This window comes from Guyanagaster necrorhizus (assembly GCF_019112545.1).
Source record: "Guyanagaster necrorhizus MCA 3950 unplaced genomic scaffold BT62scaffold_59, whole genome shotgun sequence".
In the NCBI taxonomy this organism is placed as follows: domain Eukaryota; kingdom Fungi; phylum Basidiomycota; class Agaricomycetes; order Agaricales; family Physalacriaceae; genus Guyanagaster; species Guyanagaster necrorhizus.
The window spans coordinates 98360-119840 of NW_025064938.1; the positions used below are offsets into that span (position 1 = coordinate 98360).

Consider the following 21481-nt stretch of genomic DNA (forward strand, 5'->3'; position numbering starts at 1 on the left):
TCGAGGTAGAATGGTATGTATAAACTTTAGCTCGAAGCTGGGGTATACCAGCGAGAGCTGTCGATCTTAAATATTGTACAGGTAATACTAATAATACGACTACTTATTGTATCGATCTGTGTCCATGGTGCTCGTTACCCTTGAGCATCGTTGTTGTGCATAAAAGGGTAATTGTGCATTTGTCGTTGTCGTCGTATCTAGGCGGCTCAGTTGTGCTTACTAAGCCTTTCCCATGGTCTCGTGTCCTGACTAAGCCTGAATAGGGGTAAGAAAAAGAAAAAGGGAAAAATCGTAACATTACCCCCTCGTTAAGACCATCGTCCCGATGGCTTAATTAAGGGATAATTCATATTCGTGTATCGCTGTCTCCGTGTTCATATATTTTTCGTTTACCCACTGATTCGATTCCGGTCCGTACCCCTTCCAGCTGACTAGGTAGTCAACCGTCGTTGTCATTCCGCCCCCTTTTGCTTTGACATGCCGTAGTTTGTGATCGAGGATTTGGTCGATTTCGAAGTGTTCCTCGTCATCGATGAGCTCCGGTGGTGGGGGCGGTGGGCGTTCCTGGTTAGGGAAGGCTGGCCCTATGTAGGGGTTTAGGAGTGATTCGTTGAAGACGTCATGGATTTTCCAAGCTTTTGGTAGGCGAAGTTTGTACGTGCTTGGGCCTATGGCTTTTAGAACTGTGAAGGGGCCTGTTCGTTTATCGTCGAGTTTCTTTTTTGGGCACGGTAAGTGAAGGTTTGTTGTGTCCAGCCATACTTTGTCGTTTGGCTGGTATACCCGACTTGTGCGCCGGTGTTTGTCATAGTTCCTTTTCATCGTTGTTGCAGCCTTTTCCAAAGCAATTTTTGTCTCGTTATGGATTTTTTCCATGGTGGTGGCGAAATCAGAGGATGCGGGTGTAGTCGTATGAAGGCGACTTGTCTGAGTCACGTGAGGGTGTCGTCCATGGTTAATAAAGAATGGGGTTTTTCCCGTTGCAGAATGTACACGGTTGTTATGCTGAAAGGCTGCAAGTGCAAGCCATTCAGTCCAATCGTCCTGTCGGTAGTTGATGAAAAGCCATAAGTACTTTTCAACTTCTTGATTAACGTGTTCCGTTTGACCATCCGTTTGAGGGTGATAGGCGGTGGATGTGTTTTGCCTGATATTTAAGAGGCGGTATAGGTCGCTGATGAATTTTGAAACAAATTGGGGGCCTCTGTCAGAGATGATTACTTGGGGCATCCCGTGTTTGGCGTATACTTTGTCTCGTAAGATTTTGGCCCATCCCTCAGAGTTTAACTCTGTGGAGCATGAAACAGGGATGATTGCCTTGGAGAACCGGTCTACTATGACGAGGATTGCGTCATATCCGTTACACTCAGGTAAGTCTGTGATCATGTCGACCGAAATGTGTGTCCACGGAGTGGATGGCACTTCGTTAGGATATAGGGGTGCTGCTCGGGCTTGTGTAGAGGACTTCCCTCGTTGGCAAACCTCGCAGGCCTTTACATATGCTGCAACGTCGTTCCCCATTTTTGGCCACCAATATTCTCGTAAGACGAGCTCCTTGGTTTTGGCAATGCCCGGGTGCCCCGCCGTTATATGATCATGGCAGGTTGCGATGATCTCGCTGCGTAGTTGTTGGTCTCGGGGAATGTAGATGCGTCCGTCATAGTGGATTAAACCTCCTTCCTTTGTCATTCCCCACTCGTGATTGAGTGACGGGGCTATCCGTTGGTCCCATTTGTGGTTATCCCGTGTCGCACTTTTGATCCGCTCATGCACTTCCTCCTCTGAGGGCATTATCATGGTTCGGAAATGTTCTGGCCATAATAGGGTTACCCCTTCATTATCAGTTCCCCCCTGATCGTGATCAGATCGTCGGCTTAACAGGTCGGCCTTCTTATTTGCCATTCCTGCTTTATGATGTAGGGTATACTGGTATTGGCTGAGTTCCGTTACCCAGCGGGCTTGTCGTCGATTGAGTTTTTGTGGCTGTCGGAAATATCGTAAGTTTTGGTGATCCGTCCAGACTTCAAATACTTCTTCAGCCCCAATAAGGTAGTGTCGCCATTCCTCCAAGGCAAGCATAATGGCGAGCAGTTCTTTGTCATAGATCTCATAGTTCCATTCCGTGATGGTTAAAGCCTTAGAGAGGAAGGCTACGGGTCGCCATTTCCCATCCTGTTCTTGAGAAAGAACAGCTCCGATTGCTCCCTCACTTGAATCGGCCTCTACTCTGAACTTCCCTTCCTGGGTCGGGATGGCTAGTATAACGTCTTCCGCTAGTCGTCGTTTGAGATCATCGAAGGCGGTCTGCTGAGAGAGCCCCCATTTCCAGGGAGCGTTGCCTGTCAGCTGTGTCATCGGGCGAACGATCTTGCTATAATCACGGATGAACCGTCGATAGAAGTTTGTGAACCCAAGGAACGATTGCAATTCCTTCTTTTTGTTGGGTTCCGGCCACTCGGTGACCCCTGCTACTTTTATCGGATCCATTCGGATGCTCCCTTCACTGATGATCACCCCAAGGTATTCCGTTTCCAATACTTCGAATTCGCACTTCTCGGCTTTGAGGAACAGTTTGTGCTTCCTCATCAGGGATAGCACTTTTCGTACTAGACCCCGGTGTTCCTCCTTTGTCTTGGACATGATTAGAATGTCGTCGAGGTAAATCGTTACCTTTCCCGTGGAGATGAGGTCTTTAAAGATATCGTTCATCATCCATTGGAAGGTAGCAGGGGAATTTGTGAGTCCGAAGAACATGACTGTTGGTTCAAACAGTCCTCGATTAGTGCGGAACGCGGCCTTCCATTCGTCCCCCTCCTTGATTCTGACGTTGTTATATCCCCACCGCATGTCGAGTTTTGTGTAGTATTTGGCGCCTCGAAGCTTGTCCATTAGCTCCGATATTAGAGGGAGTGGGTATCGGTTTTTAATGGTCATCTCGTTGAGTTTTCGGTAATCTTGGACCGGTCTGAGCTTTCCATCCTTCTTCTTGACGAAGAAGAAGGGAGAGGCCATGGGGGACTTCGAGGGGCGGATTCTGCCACTCGATAGGTTTTCGTCCAGGAACTTGTCAAGCTCCTGTTGCTCATGATGACCAAGGGGATAGGTTTTGCAGTCCAAGTTGGCGCTGGCATTAGGGATTAGTTCAATTGCATGATCCCAGGGCTTTGGGGCGGGTAACTCGTCAAAGCTCTCCTTTTCGAAGAGGTCCTTGTAGTCCCGTGCCCATTCGGGTACCATTTCTTCGAACGTCTTCTCGTCCTTCTCTTGGTTCGCTTTAGCGGCCAAGTTGTTCGCATGATGGACGGCTCGTATGTGGATCTCCCTCTGGAGATCTACGGCTAGTATGGTCTCTCCATCTTCCATCTCCTCGTCCCACCGATCTTCAGGGTCCTCATCTGGTAACTCGAATGGGATCTTCCTGCACCGGCATCTGGCGAAGGTGATTCGCCCGGTCTTCCAGTTGATCAGCGGATTATGGCGGATCAACCAGTCATGGCCAAGAAAGAGTTCCTTCGTTCCGAGATCTGTTACCGCTAGATCAATTCGTTCGGAATGATCTCCGATAGTCAACCTAAGTTCGATGAATTCTGTAATGGAGCCAGCCTGATTTTTTGTTCCGTCGGCATTATATACTGGTATCGGGGCCGCCGTTGCCCTTGTTGGGAGCCGATGCTTGTCGACAAAAGCTCGATTGATTGAGCTCCCTGTGCAGCCACTGTCGATAAGGGCGGTTACTTGGTATGTAGTTCGGGAGGTTAGCGTTTCGATCTGTCCCTTTGTGGTTAGGTCTCGTCCGGGGGTCTTGGTTCGTAAAATGTATTTCTTTGGTCCCCGGAGCTCGTCTAGCCACTCGAGGGCACGACAGCGCTCGGCCTTCCTAATCCCTTCAATTAGTTCGTCGACCACTTCTTCGGCCCTTGCTCGATGAATCCAGTTCCGAAGTACGGCTTTCGCCGCTGCTTCGTCCTTGGCATCCTTGATGGCTCTCCACATCCATTCGGTGTCGAATGGTTTGAGCCATGTGATGGGACCCTCTGTCCCTGTTCGGCCCATAGGCGTTTGAGTTTCTTTTTGCGATTCAATGGTGTGTCTTGTGAATAACTGGGGTATATTCGAATGCGTAGGAGTCGACATAGATGTAGCTACGGGAATACTATCAGTCCGACTAGCGGCTGTTGTTGACACACCATTTCGTCCTTTGGCCAGTTCAGTGGAATCGCTCACTGACTGGCCCCGTCTTTTACCTCCTCGACCTTGGTTTCCTTTCCAAGGCCCTCCTCTTCTTTTTGAAGTTCAGCGATCTGTGCCCGTATGTCTTCTTGGGTTCGCTTCTTCTTTGGGCAGTCTTTCGCCATGTGCCCCTTCTGTCCACAATTAAAGCACTTTCCTTCCTTCTTCATGCGGTCGATGTCCATTGGTTTTCCGGTCCCGGTATAAGTTGTGCCGGTCCCGGTCTTCTGCGCGCTGTATGAGGGGGTGGCGTTCGACGAGGAGCCCGAGGTTTTTCCGGCAGTTTGCCCCGGCTTGTTCGGGGTTGGCGGGGTCGGCTTTTTGGAATATTCCTGCAATGTCATTGCCTCCGCTTTCTGCCTTTGTCGCTCCTTGTACATCTCAATGATCCTTTCCTTCCACTCATCATACCCTACCGGCATCAATATTTTGACGCCCATGGCGGAGATTATCGTGAGGTACGAGGAGGGGACTCCTCGCTTGAGCGCTTCCACCATCCGTCCGTCGTTTGCAGTGTCTTCCCTGATTCCGGCGAGCTTCGCAAGTCGTTCTAGCTCGTCGAAGTAGTCCGTGGCTGCCTTATCTCCCATCTTGTACTCCTTGATCTTCTGTTTATGCACTTCTTGAACGGCAGGATCGATGAATTTGTCGTTCAGCATGCGCTTAAAGACCGGCCACGAGGGGTATCGGTAATGTTCCCTAGTGGCGGACCGGAAGTTCGGGGAGATAAGAATCCACCACGTTTTGGCCTTGTCTTCTAGATAGGAAGTGGCGAAGGCGACCTTGTTCATGTCGGTCCCGATGTATCCGATATAGACTTCGAAATACTGTTCGCAGTCTACCAGGAATCGGTTGATGTCGTCGGAGGCTCCCTTGAAGGGACGCGGTTTTCGAAGGAGGTCGGGGTGGCATTGCAAGACGTTGGCATTGTGCGGGAGTGCCCCCATCGGGTTGGGCCACCCGTCGAAGGGCGGTTGTTTCCATTCCACGGGTGGTCCGGGGAAGGAATGGAGGGAATTGTCGTCAGCGACCGGACTTCCCTTTGGGTCGGTTATTCGGACGATCACCCCGTCCCATACTGTGAATCCGAGGCGGACCGCCTCGGGGTCATCCCGAATGGGGTCTTTCCCACTCGATTCTGCTTGGTCAGGGGGAGGCTGCCCACCGAGGAGCCGACTTCCTTTGCCGGTCCAAGGGTTTCGGGTTTGAGCGGCTTGCCATGCCGGCCGGTTTCTTGTGTGGATGAGCCGTGAAGCCGTACTTCGGATGGACGGGTTATCGTCGGCCCAGCTCCGAATCGAGGGGGCGACATAAATGGCTCATCTTGGTGGAACGGGGGGGGTACGCGGCATTGGTGCCGGCTCCTTTGGTTTGTCGGGCCGATACGGGGGTATCGGCACGAGAGGGTCTTCCGGGTGTCGTCGCCCGTATTCCCTCCATGCGTATTCTGTCGCGGCATACTGTAGAATTTTTTCTTTTTCAGTACCTGCCGCATACCTGTACTCAAGTCCTAAGGACGTCGCTTGCCAGCGCGCGTCCTGCCATAGGTAATTTCTCCCCTGCTCGTACAATTCCTGATATTCTCTGCCCCTGGCCCTTTCAATTTCCTCTCGCAGTGCCTCTTCGTCTGTATCCTCTCCTGCTCGCTCCAGTCGTTGTTGATATGGATCGTCACTGTCCTCGTCGTCCTTCTCGTCGCCCTCGTCCCCGCTGTCCCCTTCCTCGAGGAGGGAACTGACGGGCTGGTCGTAGATGGACGGTACGAGAGGACGAAGGGTCGTCGGGGACCCGTCCGTTGACTTGGGTGCTGGGCCCGTCGTCTCCTCAATCGCTGGTTCGAGCGATGGGAGGGCTTCTAAGCCGACTGTAGCGTGTTCCTCCACGCGCTCTCGTCTCCTCCAATTCTCGGCTATAGCGGCTGAAGAGTCGCTGGAACTCGGGGTTAAGGAACTGTCGAGCGACCCTGCTACCCAGGAATCGCTGGAGAGCCCTGTCGGAGACGTGGGCATTGTCGGGTACTCGGAGCCCGTAGGCTCCGAGTACGGAGTCGGCGTCTGATGAGATGGTGTCGGTGCGGGCGGGATATTCAAGGTCGACGGTTCGAGGCTCTCCCGTCCTTCCACGTCAGATGGCCTCGTCCCAGCTGACGATGCTGGCAGGCCCTGTCCATGGGTCATCTTCTGAGTCGGGCTCCCTGAAAGGGGATCCGGAATCGGTATGGAGCTCATACTCCCTAGAGAAGGCTGACCCCATCCTCTCGATCTCTTCTCTCCTTCTCTGTGCTCGTCCTTGTCGGTCGTACTCGGCGGCTTCATACTGCTCGCGGGCCTCTTCTTGGACGTAGTCGGCAAGCTCTTCCTGAGTTCGCCTGATGTCTTCCTCCCGCTCTTGGTTCTGCTGCTGCTGTCTGACTGCCTCGTCATAGTCGAAGGGGATATTAAGGTCCCACTCCGGGAATATCCTTTGTATGATTCTTCTCGTGGCAGCCCTTCCCCTTTCGCTGGCAGTTCCATCCTCTGGCTCACTCCCCACGTGGAGGTGTCGATATGGGTCTCCTGCTGCAGAGATGGCGATGTCCGCATTGTCATAGTCGGGATGGATATCCCTTCCTCGCGGGTTGTCGACCCCCAGCCTGCTGACGGACGGACTGGAGCCGGAGTTGGGCTCGGTGGGGGTTTCGGGGGGGTTCTGGGGGGAGTCGGGGCTTTCGCGGGGTCCCGTAGCCATCCGAGCGGCATCAAGGGAGTCCCGAGCATGGTTTCCAATCCCTGAGGGAATTGGGGAGGCGGGATGCTCGGGGGAGACGGCCGGAGTGACGTAGTTGGAGACCTCGGCAGGCTCCTGAGCGACGTTCGTCATCCACGGGTTCCGGAACCCTGTGAGAGCAGGGTGGCGGTCTCCGCTGTTTTGTCGAATGGGGCGTCGGGGTCCTTCTTCTTCGTGAAGGCTCCCCGAATCCGGGTTGCTATTCCCGGCTTCTGATACGGGTCCCCCTTGCAGGAAGAAGGACGTTCTGGCAGAGGGGGGGATGTCATGGAAAGGGAGGTCGGGGGTTACGTTTCGTAGAATGCATTGTATTTGCTGAAATGCCTGATAGTGCCTGACTATCCAGGCCGCTACTGATTGTCGTCCGCGGCAGAGGGTGATGATGGCGAGAAGTCCGAGCAAAGTTCTGATGATGGAAGCGATAAGCTCGAAGAAGTCATGATTTAGGTCGGCGGTTGTTACTGGCGGCATTCGGTTTCTCAGCACAATTGGGCTTGAGAAAGGGAAGGTGAAAGCTTCGAGCTAATTGTTAGGCCCAAGCGTCATGTGAGCGAATACACGTGATAAACAGGTGTTCCTTCACACTTCGAGGAATCACCTGAGTTCACTATATGTATATCCGAGCGGTGTGACTCAAGGTCAGATATAGACTCGAGGTAGAATGGTATGTATAAACTTTAGCTCGAAGCTGGGGTATACCAGCGAGAGCTGTCGATCTTAAATATTGTACAGGTAATACTAATAATACGACTACTTATTGTATCGATCTGTGTCCATGGTGCTCATTACCCTTGAGCATCGTTGTTGTGCATAAAAGGGTAATTGTGCATTTGTCATTGTCGTCATATCTAGGCGGCTCAGTTGTGCTTACTAAGCCTTTCCCATGGTCTCATGTCCTGACTAAGCCTGAATAGGGGTAAGAAAAAGAAAAAGGGAAAAATCGTAACAGAATGCTGCCTTCCATTCATCTCCCTTTTTGATCCTGATATTGTTATATTCTCACCCAACATTGAGTTTAGAGTAGTATCATGCTCTGCACAGCTTGTCTATAAGTTTAGATATCAGCAAGAGTGGATACTGGCTCTTGATTGTCATTTCATTAAGCTTCCAGTAGTCTTGGACTGATCACAGTTTACTGTCCTTCTTCTTGACAAAGAAGAATAGTGATGCCATGGGAGATTTTGATGATTGAATTCACCTGCTGAATAAGTTCTCATTCAGGAACTTGTCAAATTCCTGTTGTTCTGACTGACTAAGAGGATATATCTTGCAGTCAAGATTAGCATTGGCATTTGGGATCAATTTGATTGCATGATTGAAGAGCTTCAATTTGTGGAGCTCATTGAAGTTTTTCTTATCAAACAGGTCTCAAAAGTCCTGTGCCTACTCAGATACTATTTCTTCAAATGTCTTGGCCTTCTTCCTCTTGTTTGCTTTTGCTGCCAGGTCATTGGCATGGTGTACTGCCTGGATGTGGATTGCCAGTTTCATGTTGACAGTGAGGATAGTCTCACCATCCTCTATTTCTTCATCTCAGCAATCCTCTGGATTCTTGTCTGATAGTTCAAATGGTGTTTTATGATATTGGCAGCAGGTAAAGGTGATTCAGCCAGTTATGTCCAAGTAAGATCTCCTTTGTTCTAAAATCAGTGACAGCTAGGTCAATTCACTCCACATGATCTCCAATAGTCAAACAGAGTTTGATGAATTCAGTGATCAAACCAGCTTAGTTCTTGGTCCCATCAGTGTAGTACACCAGGATGAGGGCTGTAGTGGCTTATGTTGAAAGGTTGTACTTCATGATGAAAGCACAATTATTGGAGCTTCCTGTACAGCTGCTGTTGATCAGAGCCATAATAGTGAGTGTGGTTCTCATGGTGAGGGTTTCAATTTGGGCCTTGGTGGTCAGATCTCCTCTGATAGTCTTCTGCCTCTGGATATACTTCTTTGGTCCATGCAACTCATTGAGCTATTCCAAGGTCCAACATCTTTCTGCCTTTCTCATTCCCTCAATCCTCTCATCAATCACTTCTTCAGCTCAGGTTTAGTGTACCCAATTCTTGAGTACTACTTTGACTTCTGATTCTGTCTTAGTGTTCTTGATGGCCCACCATGTCCACTTTGTGTCAAATAGCTTCAGCCAGCTAGTGGGAGTCACTCTCTCTATTCAGCCTATAGGTGGTTGAGTCTTAGTTTGCAATTCTGATAGTAGTGTCATTGTAACAGGGGAACTGAATACCTTCAAATGCACAGATAATTTATCAGTAACTACAGAGGTATTATAAGTCCAATCAGCAGCTACATGTAACACACCATTAAGTCCTTTGGCCAATCAAACAGAATCACTCACTTATCAGCCCTATCTTTTACCTCCTCAATCTTCATGTCCTTTCTGTTTTCTTCAAGTCTGTCCACCTCCTTCTGCAATTTGGCGATCTGCACTTGTATATCTTCTCAGGTTCATTTCTTCTTTAGACAGTTCTATGACAAGTGCCTCTTTTCTTCATAGTTGAAGTACTTTCCTTCCTTCCTCATCCTGTCAATATCCATGGGTTTGCCCTGTCCAGTGTAGGTGGTTTCTGTGGCTGTCTTCTGTGTTGTATAGGAGGAGGAGTTGCTGAGCTTTGTGGGGGAAGATGGTTTATCAGATTTGCTTGAGTGATTGAGTTTGTGGACATTCTACTGATAGGCATTTGCTACCTTCTGCTGCTACCATTCTTTGTTCATGATGGTAACTTGCTCCTTCCACTCCTCATACTCCTTTGAGATGTTGATGTTGATATCTGAGATGATCTTCATATATGAAGCCAGTACTCCAAGCTTCAGAGCTTTGACCATGCACCCATTGTTGTCAATATCATGTAGGAGTCCAGCTAATTTGTCAAGTCTCCTCAGCTCATAGAAGTACTTGTTGGCTGTCTTGTTGCCCATCTGCAACTCCTTCATCTTGTTCTTATAAACTTCTTGCATGGCAGAATCAGTGAATTTGTTATAAACCATCTGTTTGAAGACATCTCAGGATGGCAGTCAATAGTGTCTCCTGGTGATAGAATAGAAGTCTGTGATCTGTAAGGTCTACCAGGTCTTTGCCTTATCCTTGAAGTAGGAGGTGGTAAAGACAATCCAGTCAAGAGGATCTGTGTGTGCACAAGATGAAAACAGATACAGCAGAGTGCTATCCACTGACCACACTCACACTCACACACATACAAAACTCTTAGTTCATGGGGGATTATAATGTGATAAAAGTAGTAATGGTAAATATAATTGTCTTTTTTGATGAATCTATTGCATGTGAATAGCAATAGCATATATACAACAGTTCTAGGTCTCTCTAAGTCTCAAAGCTTTTTGTTTTATCAAAACAGGAGGTGGCAACAGGTGTTGCTAGGCCTCAAGGCAAAGGTACTGTATCTCAATATAATACATCAAAACTCTCCTACAAAAATCTCAAAAGATCTTAAGCATAGCTCAGATCAATCTCAAATCCCTAACACACACAATACATGACTTAAAGCTTAGCACTCTAAGCAGAAACCAATCACAAACATGTCCACAAGTGCTAAAGAACTCAGATCTCTGTACACAAGCTTTCTAAACTGATCATAGACTCATAGGATTCAAACCTATATGATTCAGAGATACAAAACACAATAAACCTCATTCACAGGCCAAAGGGTTTCAACCTCTGTCACCTGTAGTGCTGCATATCACAAATACCTCAATACCTCAAGATGATGCCCTTTAGACACTATTCTCTTATTCTCAGATTAGAGCACAATCAAAAAAACCTCTTATCAATTCAAACTCAAGTCCTATGCAAGCTTTGATGCCTCACTCAGTTCTCAAATCTCTCTTAATGATATCAATAATAAGTTTATTCTCTCACCCTAAGTTATAAACACAAACCCAGAGCTAGGGTGCAAGGCTTTATGCACCCAATACACTATAACTGTGAGAGGTCAGAAACTTTCATTCTACCCATATAACATGGTATTTAAATACCCTACTGCAGTACTTACTAATACAATCCTACTATAGTATCTTCAAAGCACAGGACTCTATGCTGGATCCTGCAGGTATTATTTGCATGCATATCACAGTTGCTGTACTTATTCTGTTCTGGGCCAAGACTGTGCTCACTATCCTCTCACTAGCTGACATCAGCTAGCTGGCCTAGCCAGGTCTCTTTGCTTTCTTATCTCTTCAGTGATGCATCTCTGACACCAGAGAACTATTCCAGACCCCCAAGGTTATCTCTCATGTCTGGAGTCAGATACAATGACTATGTTCTCTTTCCAGTGTCTACACATTCTATTTGACTCACAATATGCATCACTTCTGGTCTAGTATGCATCAATTAATGCATCTAATGGATATGATGCAGAGTCTCTCACAGTGTTATGCATGCTAAGGCACTGTAATTACATGTGCAAGTCTCTGAGTAGTATGCATGCTACTCATCCCTTTGGTAATATTTCTCTCTTTATTACTTTGTTGTCATCATTCTATTTCTCTGTTCAACACTCAGTTATTTAGATACTTTTCTTTGGATCTCAATTCTCTGTTCTAAGATGTGTCCTATCAGTACATCAATGGATGTGCATCCTTGATCAATGTAATCAGAATTGCTAATCATATTTCAATCATATTCTTTTTATTTTTAGGATGTCTTCTTATAATGATATTAGCATGTCTAAAGCCAAGTGCTGAGATCTCACATGTAGTCTAACCTCTCTGGTATTAGTCTATTACTAGACCATGCACTCTCCTTATTGTTACTTTAGTTTAGCATCATAACAGCTATATTTCTTTGCACTCTAGTCTTATTCTCAGTTTACATGATTAGTAGACTGGAATGCAGTCTATGTATTCTCAAATTTCACAAATTTACATGCCTGAATAAGGAGAGGATATGTCAGCAGCAAATGTGACCTAATAGATATTCACTGTTAAGTAGGCAGAATACACTTCAAAGCATTGCTTGCAGTTGGTGAGGAAGCAGTCAATGTCATCAGCTGCATCCTTAAAGAGGCACAGCTTTCAGACAAGATCAGGTTTACACTGGATAAGAGTAGAGTCTATAGCAAGTGACCCCATTATGTTCAGATAGTGATTGAAGGGTGGATGGCTCTATTCTTGAGGAGGTCTGAGAAATGAGTGCAGGAAGCAATCATCTGCAATCAGACTCTCAGCCAGTTGGGCTGATTCCTTTCATATGATCTGTCCATTCTTGATAGTGAATCCTAATTTGATAGCTTTCAGGTCATCTCCTTTGGCTTATCTACTGGTCTCAGCTTTATCAGATGGTGGTTGTCTAGCAAGAAGCCAGCTATCTCTACCTCTCTAGGAATATTGGGTCATTGTCAGCTTTTCAGTGGATCTGGGTTATAGTCATAAGATCTTGGTAGAGGTCATTCAAATAGAGGGTACCATGCAGACAGCTCATTATAGATGTATAGAGAGCATTATTAGCATTGGCTGGATATTGAACTTAGATCAGTACAGTGGTAAGTTAGATATTGGTTCTTTCAGATAGGTAGTGTTGTACACATATATGGCTGACTCTGTAGCACAATACTGTAAAATGTCAATTTGTTCTTAATCATTCATAATTAAATACTTTCTTCTGAGAGAGATAACCCTCCATCTGATGTCCCATGGGATTTTCATCAACTGCTACTGATAAAGATGATTAAACTCTTTTATCTTCTTCTGGTGCATGGCTTTCTCAAGCCAATCCTGATCCATCTCTCTCTTGACTCTTTTGGAAAAGTCAGCAGGCTGATCATAAATAGATGGTGAGCCTGGCCTCATGTTGCCAGAGAGTTGTCCTTGGCCTCTGCTAGATCTGAGTGTGCTGATGTCAGAAGTTCTGAGTCTAGGAGCAGGGAGATGTTGAGGTAGTTGAGAGTTATCTCTTCCTTTATCTGAGCTGTCTCCTTTCTTCAGTCCCATGCTACACTGGCAGACCTGCTGATAGAAGATGGAATTGAGGAATAGTCAAGCAACTGGGCTCTGAAGAAATCATCTGAGAATGGCATCACAAACCTTGACTGGAGAGGGAGCTGGATTCCATAGGTAAAAAGAGGAGTGTTGGGAGTTCAGGAAAGAGGTATATCAATAAGGCTGGCATAGAGCTCACTCTCAGGCCAGCTAGATTCTGAGTATGGAGAGAGTTGTATTTTGTCAATAAGTCCATGTCTTCATGCCCAAGAGGCAATGTCTCAGTCTGTCTGAGTGAGTTTCTGATTCTGGTACTCTTCTTTAGTGAAGTATCACTCTCAGGAGGCTTCACTGGTTTAGTCATTGGGGTCTGCAGGAATTTGGTTTCTGTACCAATTGTAGGTAGGGAGTGTGAAGTTGGCAGCTTCTGGATATTCTTAGAGGAGGTAAACCAGGGCTTTTGAGTCACTCTCCTCCAGTGCCTCTTCATCAATTTGGATGTTTTCAGTTGAGTTACTTCTGACTGTCAGATGGAGCAGGATGTTCTGGTCTTCCAGAATTATGTAGAGAGAATCATGGACTGAAGCCACTCTGGAGGCATCAAGGGAGTCTTGAGCATGACTTCCAATTCTGTGCTCAAAAGTGGCAGTGGAAGCATCAGAAGTTGGTACAGCATTAAAGAAGTTATTGAGAATGTCCTTATCCTCATAGTCTGAGATTAGATGGAGGTGCATCAGGATGTAGTTTTTATTTGAATGCTGAGATCATTGGGGAGATCTTAGAGGGTATCAATTTTCTTCCTACTCTTCTAGAAGAGCTCTCCTAGATGAAAACTTAATGATGGATTCTAGCACAGTTTCTTTCTCAAGCTTGTCAGAGGCTCAGAGAGATTCTGGTAGAAGATCATGGGAGGAGAGAATGAGTGAGACATTTTGTAGAGTTCAATGAATAGTTCTAAGAGCTTGGTAGTATTTGATTATCCAGGCAGTCATAGATTGGTTTTCTCAACAGAGGATGACTACTGCAAATAGTCCTAGTAAGATGCTGATGATGGCACCTAAGATCTTCAAGAAGCTAGCAGTGATTTCATCAGTTGATGGCATTCAGTTTTCTTCATGCTAGTGTGCATATGAAAAGAGAAGCTTAGAGCTTCAAGCTAATTGTTAGACTCAAAGTGCATATGACTTAAACACATGATAAACAAGCACTGTATCATGTTTGTACAGTCATGCCTGAGTTCATTATATATGTTATATAGATGAAGTGCTTCAAGGCCAGAGACAAGTCAGCTCAAGAGAAGATGATATAGAATAAACTTTAGCTTGAAGCTGAGTATCTACAGCAAGAGCTATGCTAATTATATACTGTTCATCTGTGGATAATTATAGTCCTACTAATTGTATATTTCTGTGTTATAGTACTCATCACCTCTGGTTGTCAGGGATAATATAATAATGCATTGTCTGTTATCAAGATATCTACTGACATACTCTCTCCATGTTCAGGCATGTAAATTTGTGAAATTTGAGAATATATAGATTGCATTCCAGTCTACTAAGTATGTAAACTGAGAATAAGGCTAAAGTGCAAAGAAATATAGCTGTTATAATGCTAAACTGAAGTAACAATGAGAAGAGTGCATGGCCTAGTGATAGACTAATACCAGGGAAGTTAGACTATATATGAGATTCCAGCACTTGGCTCTAGCCATGCTAATATCATTATAAGAAGACATCCTAAAAATAAAAAGAATATGATTGAAGTATGATTGGCAATTCTAATCACATTGATCAAAGATGCACATCCATGCAGAAAACCAATTTACTCCAGAAATACTCTGCAGCCCTTTGCATCCACTAGCATCTGTAAAGATATCCACTATAGATTGACTTGGTTGAAGCAGTCAAACACCATTCTAGTGCATACTGAAGACAGTCCACCAGGCAATGTCAGAAGCAACACCCTTGGGAATCTGAAGTACTAAGAATGGCAACTTTAATTTTGATGTCAGATCATAAATCTTGCACAGGAAAGGGCAAGAAGATAGAATAGCCTGAAAGCAGAACTGAAGAAACCCTGACAGTTCATAAACTTCACAGAGGAAGCGGTTCTTCCTTTCTTGCTAAGAGCTAAGAAGCTCATTCAGATATGTAAGCTTATCAATAGGCAATCATACCTTCATGCAGATAGAGTCCAGCATGATCTCCAAAAATTCAATGATGTGATTAGACTATTCTGTCTTTGATGGTTGGAAATTAATGCCCAGTTCCTTTCTCAGCATCATGACCCAGTCAACAGCAGCAAAGCAAACTGGTGTGAGGGTTGATAGAGAAAATGTCAAGAGAAAATCATTTAAATGATGATGAACTGCAGCAGGTATGTGGTGTTAAACTATCCAGTGTAAAGTCTCAGTGAAGAGATTAAATATATAGAGAGCAGAGCTCAACCTGAAGACTAGAACCAGTGAATAGAAGAAGCTACCTCATATTCATAGCTTATAAGATGTCTGTCTTCAACTTGGAGTAGAATATGCTAGAAAGCATCTTTAAGATCAAGTTTAGCCAAATGAGACCTCATCCTAGAGACTAGAAGATCATCCACAGCTTGATCAAAGTGATCATACACAATCTGAACCTCAGATTCATGAATGCCATCACTCATGGAGCCCTCTTTGGGCCATGACAAGTGATTTATAATATAGAGTTTGGCAGGATTGTGTTTCTTTGACACAACACCTAGTGGCAATGCCCAGAGGTGAGAATGAGATAGTTGCTGAAATGGTCCAGCCAGTTGACCATTCTTAATGAGAGAGTCAATAGTTTCATCAATGAAAGATGCATGGGTGGCAGTAGATTTAAGATTGTAGGATAATTGAAGATGTTGATGACTGATGAAACCAATATTTGCACTGTATTTAATAATATGTAATAGACTAGAAACAAATTTACAATCAGGATAATCTTGAAGATAGTATTGCCAAGCTTCAAGATTAAGTGGAGAAGAGACTTGTGGTGACAATTCAGACTCATTTGATAGGGAGTTACAACATGGTGATGTATTTAATCTAGAAGGAGGAATAGAAGATGGTGGAAAGTACATGGAAGAACTAGGAATGAATAAAGTGGGTGAAATAGTAAGAGGAACTGAAGATGAGTTATAACCTACAGAAAGCTGCTGGCAAGAGCAAGCAGCAGTGCAGTGAGAACAGCATTGATCCTGACTCACTCTGTCTCAACATCATTTATCCTTATTTGTGCAGGACTTGCTAGGATGATCCTTTGACTGGCAAGTGGAATAGACATGCATTCATCAACAAGAGTTGTATTTGCAATCACTGTTATTGAACATAAAGCAGATCTGCTGCTCTATGGTCATTTTCTTGGTTTTCAATAGGATAGCAGAGGAAGTGCCAGTTTTCTGGGATACTGAGGAACTTACTAATCAGCTGATTGCTAAGCTTATCCCAGCCCACATAATTGTTAGCCATTATCTCATGATGACACTCTGCATAGTAAGTCATATGGTATGCTAGTACTGCATCCCATTTGTAGCAAGTACTGAGCTCATGCAGATAACCAAAGTATTACATCATTCTCATAGCAAGTGTGAAGACTACATTGATTTGCTTTTCAGAGATAGTGAAATAGATGAGAATTTAAAAGTAGACCATGAGAGGAATGGTAAAGGCTGAGAGAGAGGGGTAATTCTTGGTGGAGCCACTCTAAGAGTTAAGACCTGCAAGAGTGCCTTCATCAATAGTCTTCCTCCTCAGCTTGGAATCAAGCTTGTGTATGTCCATTGAGATCAACTCCTGGCAAGTCACATGCAGCAGCATGTCTGGCTTGAGACAAAGAAAGGCAGCAAAAAGAGACTTACATTCAGAGACTAGAGCAGCAATAAATGCTGAGGCAGTAGGCTGGGGGTTAGGAGCTGGTTGAATGGGTTGTTAGACAGTTATGTGTGACAGCAAAGTGCTGAGTGTCTGCATAACTTGTTCTTGGGTGTATGTAGGCTGAATCAGAGCTGGAGGACTTAAACTGAAAGGTTCTATAGAGTCAGCAGTGCTGGATATGGTGGAATTTTAGGATCCAGAGGAGGTGAAGGAGATAATGTCAAAAAAATAATTGGGATTGTATAATGAATCAAGCAGCTCACACCAGGCAGCTGTGTAAAGAGAGAGTTCCAGTGAGGTTGCTGAAGCTGGTGGTGTTGAAGCTGGGTTTGCATCCAGTGCTTTGAGGGATTCTAAAGGAATCTTGGGATGAGATATAAACTTGCCATTCTTCCAGTAAATGGCAAAGCCTTTGGACTTAATAACACAAGTGTACACTAGTGAAGCAATGGTGTCCAGAAGTGACAGCCAATGCTCAAAGGCTATTGAACTAATCAAGAACCAGTGTGAAAAGTAATGCTGATGCTCAGAGACAATCAAGCTGTGATGAGATGATGATGATAATGATGAAAGAACATGAGAGAAGTTGTAGAGAAGAGCTCATTTGTATGAGTGAGCTGAGTGGCATAAATCAGTAACCTAGTGGCAGACTTGTTATAAAGGACAATGGCTGGCTCATGGCATAGACCTTGATCAAAGGTCTTTGACCAATTCACTTTTCCCTTTTCTTGACTTTCATAATAGTGCATTTTTCACTATATAGCCACATCATACTTCTACAAGCAGTGATAGGCAGGAGAATATAATAGTGTACAAGTCAGTGTTGGATGAACAAAATTGGTGATGGTAGAAAGTCAAGTCAGAAATAAGATTAGATCATCTATATCTGAGAGTCTTACTCACTTTCACTGAAACCTTTTCTGACTCACCATACATATCCTTTTCATGTGGGTTATTATTTCTCATATATGACCAATCATATATAGTCTAGCTAACTTCTATTTTCTGCTATTATCACATGATATAGAGATCACATGTCTATGGTTACAGTATTGAAAGGTTTTTTTGCATTCTTTACTAGTTTGACTCTTTTCTGCACATATACAGTTCTCTGTCTTTGACCTTTAGCATCTTATCCTTACTGAGCAATATATTTAGACAGTCTTATGTTTTTTGAGTACTCTACTGACATTTCTTAACCCCTTCACTCTCATTTCTTGCCTCAGTGCTTTCATATAAGAGCTTGCTTTTTTTTCAATGATCTGTCACAATCAGAGTTTGAACATGGCCTGACACTCTTTTGAAATTTGATGGACATCACAAGATTATCAGTAGAGAAGAAAAAGGCTGCTCATTCACTGGCAACAGCAACTAAATTTTGTCTGTCTTGTCACTCATTTCTTCTGTCTGTGGTTCTAGAGTTTGACTGAATATCTGCAACAGATAATCCTTTTAGATTGTTCTAATACCACTGTCTGACTCAGAGGACATCTTAGGCAATATTAAACATATTGTTGAGCAGTCAACCAGCTGATTCTGCTCTTGAGCACTATATATTGTAGTAGTGTTCTGATGAAAAATAGCTAAAACAGATAAAGCAGGTACAAGAATTAAGACCATCATAGAGAGATAGTGAGAGATAGGAGCCATAGATTGAAAGCATCAAAGGCATGAAGCAAAATCACTCTAGTCAGCTATGTCAACAATTTAGAATTTAGTGGCTCTGATTTTCTTAATTCAGTAGTGTTTAACTCTATAGGGTTCCAAAAAGAAGTTGACTCAGATCTCATCTGGAAAGTAACTTCTGATTGTTTGAGGGCTTTTATCTACTGAGCTAAGAAAGTGATGTTCCAGAATTCCTCAAACTCTGACACCTTATAATTATGTGAGTATTGAATGATCTTTCTTTAACCTCAGCCTTTTAACTCTTATTTCTATCAGTCATGTCATCAATGAAAGGCATTGCAGTTATTACTAGAGCTGCCCAAGGTATTGGGATAGCAATTGCTTTTCAATTAGCAGACAACAGGTTTGATGTCATTATGAATGACCTCTCACTACTAGAGAAGATTGCAAAGCTGAAGGATATAGAGAAAGAGATCATCAGAAAGAGACACTGATCAGCCAGCCATCTTTTCAGATGATGTTAAAGAGATTTTGTGTGTATGCAAGATGGAAACTGATACAACAAAGCACTATCCACTGATCACACTCACACTAATATACACACAACATTCTTAGTTTGTTGGAGGATTATAATGTGATAAGAGTAGTAATAGCAAATGTAATTGTCTCCTCAATGATCCACTGTGCATGAATAGCAATAGTGCATGTATAACAGTCTTAGATCTCTCTAAGTCTCAATGCTTTTTGTTTAAAAAAAAGAGGAGGCAATGAACATTGCCAGGCCTCAAGGCAAGGATACTGTAGCTTAATACAATACTCTGAAACACTCTTACAAAGATCTCAAAAGTCTCAAGCACTGCTCAGATCAACTCAAAATCTCTAAAACACATATCCACAGGTGCCAAAGGGTTCAAACCTCTGTGCACAAGTTTTCAAACTGATTATAGACCCACAGGATTTAAACCTATGCAATTCAGAGACACAAAAATGCAATAAAACTCCATCCACAGATCCAAAGAGTTTGAACCTCTGCCAATCTGCAGAAATAACATAAACAATCCCATCCACAGGCTAAAGAGTTTGAACCTCTGCCAACTTGTGGAAATAACCCAAAGATCAAGCACTAATCAAGCCAAAGGGTTCAAACCTCTGCCACCTGTAGTGCCTCATATCACAAATACCTCAAAAACTCAAAATAGTGCCCTTCAGACACTGCTCTCTTATTCTTAGGCTAGAGTGCAATTCAAAACCTCTTATTAAATTGAATTAGAGTCCTATGCAAGCTTTTGTATCTCACACAGTTCTCAGATCTCTCTTAATAATATCAACAATGGGTCTATTCTCTCATCTGAAGTTACAAACACAAACCCAGAGCTGGAGTACAAGGCTTTTATGCCCTATACACTGTAACTGTGAGGGGTTGAAAACTTGTCCACTAATTTTACAATGCTGTATTTAAATAAGCTACTACTGTACTCACTAAGAGACACCTAATATAATAGTTTCAATGCATGGGACTCCATTCTGAAGTCTCTCATGAGTCATTCCTGTGCATGTCACTGTCTGACATGTATATTCCACTCTGGGTTAGGATTACATCCTCTGTTTCTATGCAACTGGACATTGATTAGCTCTTTTAGTGGCTTAGGCACAAGTCTCTTTACTTTCTTATCTCCTCAGGATTATTCTGCCACCACCAGGACCTTTTCCAGGCCACCAGGGCTGTCCTTCATATTGTTAGACTCAAGTGTCATGTGAACAGAAACATGTGATAAACAGAAGTCTCCTCACACTTTGGGAGATTGTCTGAGTTCACTGGTGCATATTCTGATCAGTGTGTCACAAGGCCTTTAGGATTGGCTCAAGTATAGGATGGTGTGAAAATAAACTTTAGCTTGAAGCTGAGGGATACCAGTGAGAGTGAGCCTGCTTAAATACTGTACAAGTTATAACTAATTATACTACTTCCTTTTGTGCATTGTCAAGTCCTTTGTGCCCATTGTTCTTGGGCATTGCTACTGTACATAAAAGAGTCTTTGTGTGTCATTGGGTTATGCTGTTGCATCAAAAGACAATGATGGACTTGGCTGTTGTGATGACTAAGCCTTTGTCCTATGGTCTTAAGTGCTGGCTTAGACACCTGACTAAATGAGATAGGGGTCAATCCTTCAAATAAAAAGATAGAAATAAGTAAAAATCATAACACATGTCTGGAGTTAGTCACAATTGTTATGTTCTCTAGAGAGATCTAGGACTGTTATATGTGCACTATTGCTATTCATGCACATTGGATCATTGAGAATACAATTACATTTGCTATTACTACTCTTATTACATTATAATCCTCCAACAAACTAAGAATATTGTGGGTGTGTTAGTGTGAGTGTGATCAGTGGATAGTGCTTTGTTGTATCAGTTTCCACCTTGCACACACACAAAACCTCTTCAATGGATCATTGGGTGCTCCTCTTTGGCTGGAAAGCAAGGTCTGTGTCGAAACTTCCTCTGGAACATCATGTTGGACAAGGGCAGGCTTACCAATGATGTCACTGTATGGTGCGACGAAGTTGGCTGTTCGGAGACTTACCCAGGGAGCCGGTACGTGGTTAACGGCCATTATTCAACTCGTTCTTCATTGTTTCCTCTCCAAAATAGCCCTCGATCTGGGAAAGTTTGGGATCACTGTCAATGTGTACACGCCAGGTGATTGTATCTCTCGGCATTTGCGGCGCCGCGGATCGCTTATTCATCCCAATGTGTAGGCGCAGTCGATACTGAAATGTGTATGTGTTATACATCTGCAACTCGCCCGTCGCGGCTCATATCGTACTAGGCAGAGATGCAGCACTCCAACAAGGAGATGTGAACGAGTTGATTAAGATGGTACGTTTCCACCGCAGTTGTGGATCGCCTGGCTGACAACGAGGAAAGAACGTGGGCCGATCAGCATTGGACTACATAGGGCAACCTGAGGATATAGCTGGACTTGTGTCTTACCTCGCTTCCAGTGAGTCACGCTAT

The 21481-nt window shown here is 44.3% G+C and overlaps 2 protein-coding genes across 2 annotated transcripts; one reads left to right on the plus strand and one right to left on the minus strand.

Moving 5' to 3' along the window:
* Positions 1 to 16163: 16163 nt before the first annotated feature.
* On the minus strand, positions 16164 to 17583 carry BT62DRAFT_924400 (uncharacterized protein; the record flags this gene model as incomplete). Its single annotated transcript, XM_043184609.1, has 5 exons — positions 16164 to 16276; positions 16381 to 16476; positions 16819 to 16872; positions 17098 to 17375; positions 17474 to 17583. The coding sequence occupies 5 exons, from the start codon at positions 17581 to 17583 to the stop codon at positions 16164 to 16166; spliced, it is 651 nt and encodes a 216-aa protein (XP_043033381.1).
* A 3325-nt stretch (positions 17584 to 20908) lies between these two features.
* On the plus strand, positions 20909 to 21481 carry BT62DRAFT_650668 (uncharacterized protein). Its single transcript, XM_043181770.1, has 5 exons — positions 20909 to 20946; positions 20993 to 21058; positions 21116 to 21163; positions 21223 to 21243; positions 21294 to 21481. The coding sequence occupies exons 2-5, from the start codon at positions 21001 to 21003 to the stop codon at positions 21377 to 21379; spliced, it is 213 nt and encodes a 70-aa protein (XP_043033382.1). The 5' UTR covers positions 20909 to 20946; positions 20993 to 21000; the 3' UTR covers positions 21380 to 21481.

Excerpts from the sequence above, each read along its gene's own strand:
- BT62DRAFT_650668 (XM_043181770.1), top strand. The coding sequence starts at position 21,001 with ATGATGTCACTGTATGGTGCGACGAAGTTGGCTGTTCGGAGACTTACC. Across the intron at positions 21,164-21,222 it reads TGTCAATGTGTACACGCCAG|GCGCAGTCGATACTGAAATG; the intron begins GTGATTGTATCT and ends CCCAATGTGTAG. Across the intron at positions 21,244-21,293 it reads CGCAGTCGATACTGAAATGT|GCAGAGATGCAGCACTCCAA; the intron begins GTATGTGTTATA and ends ATATCGTACTAG.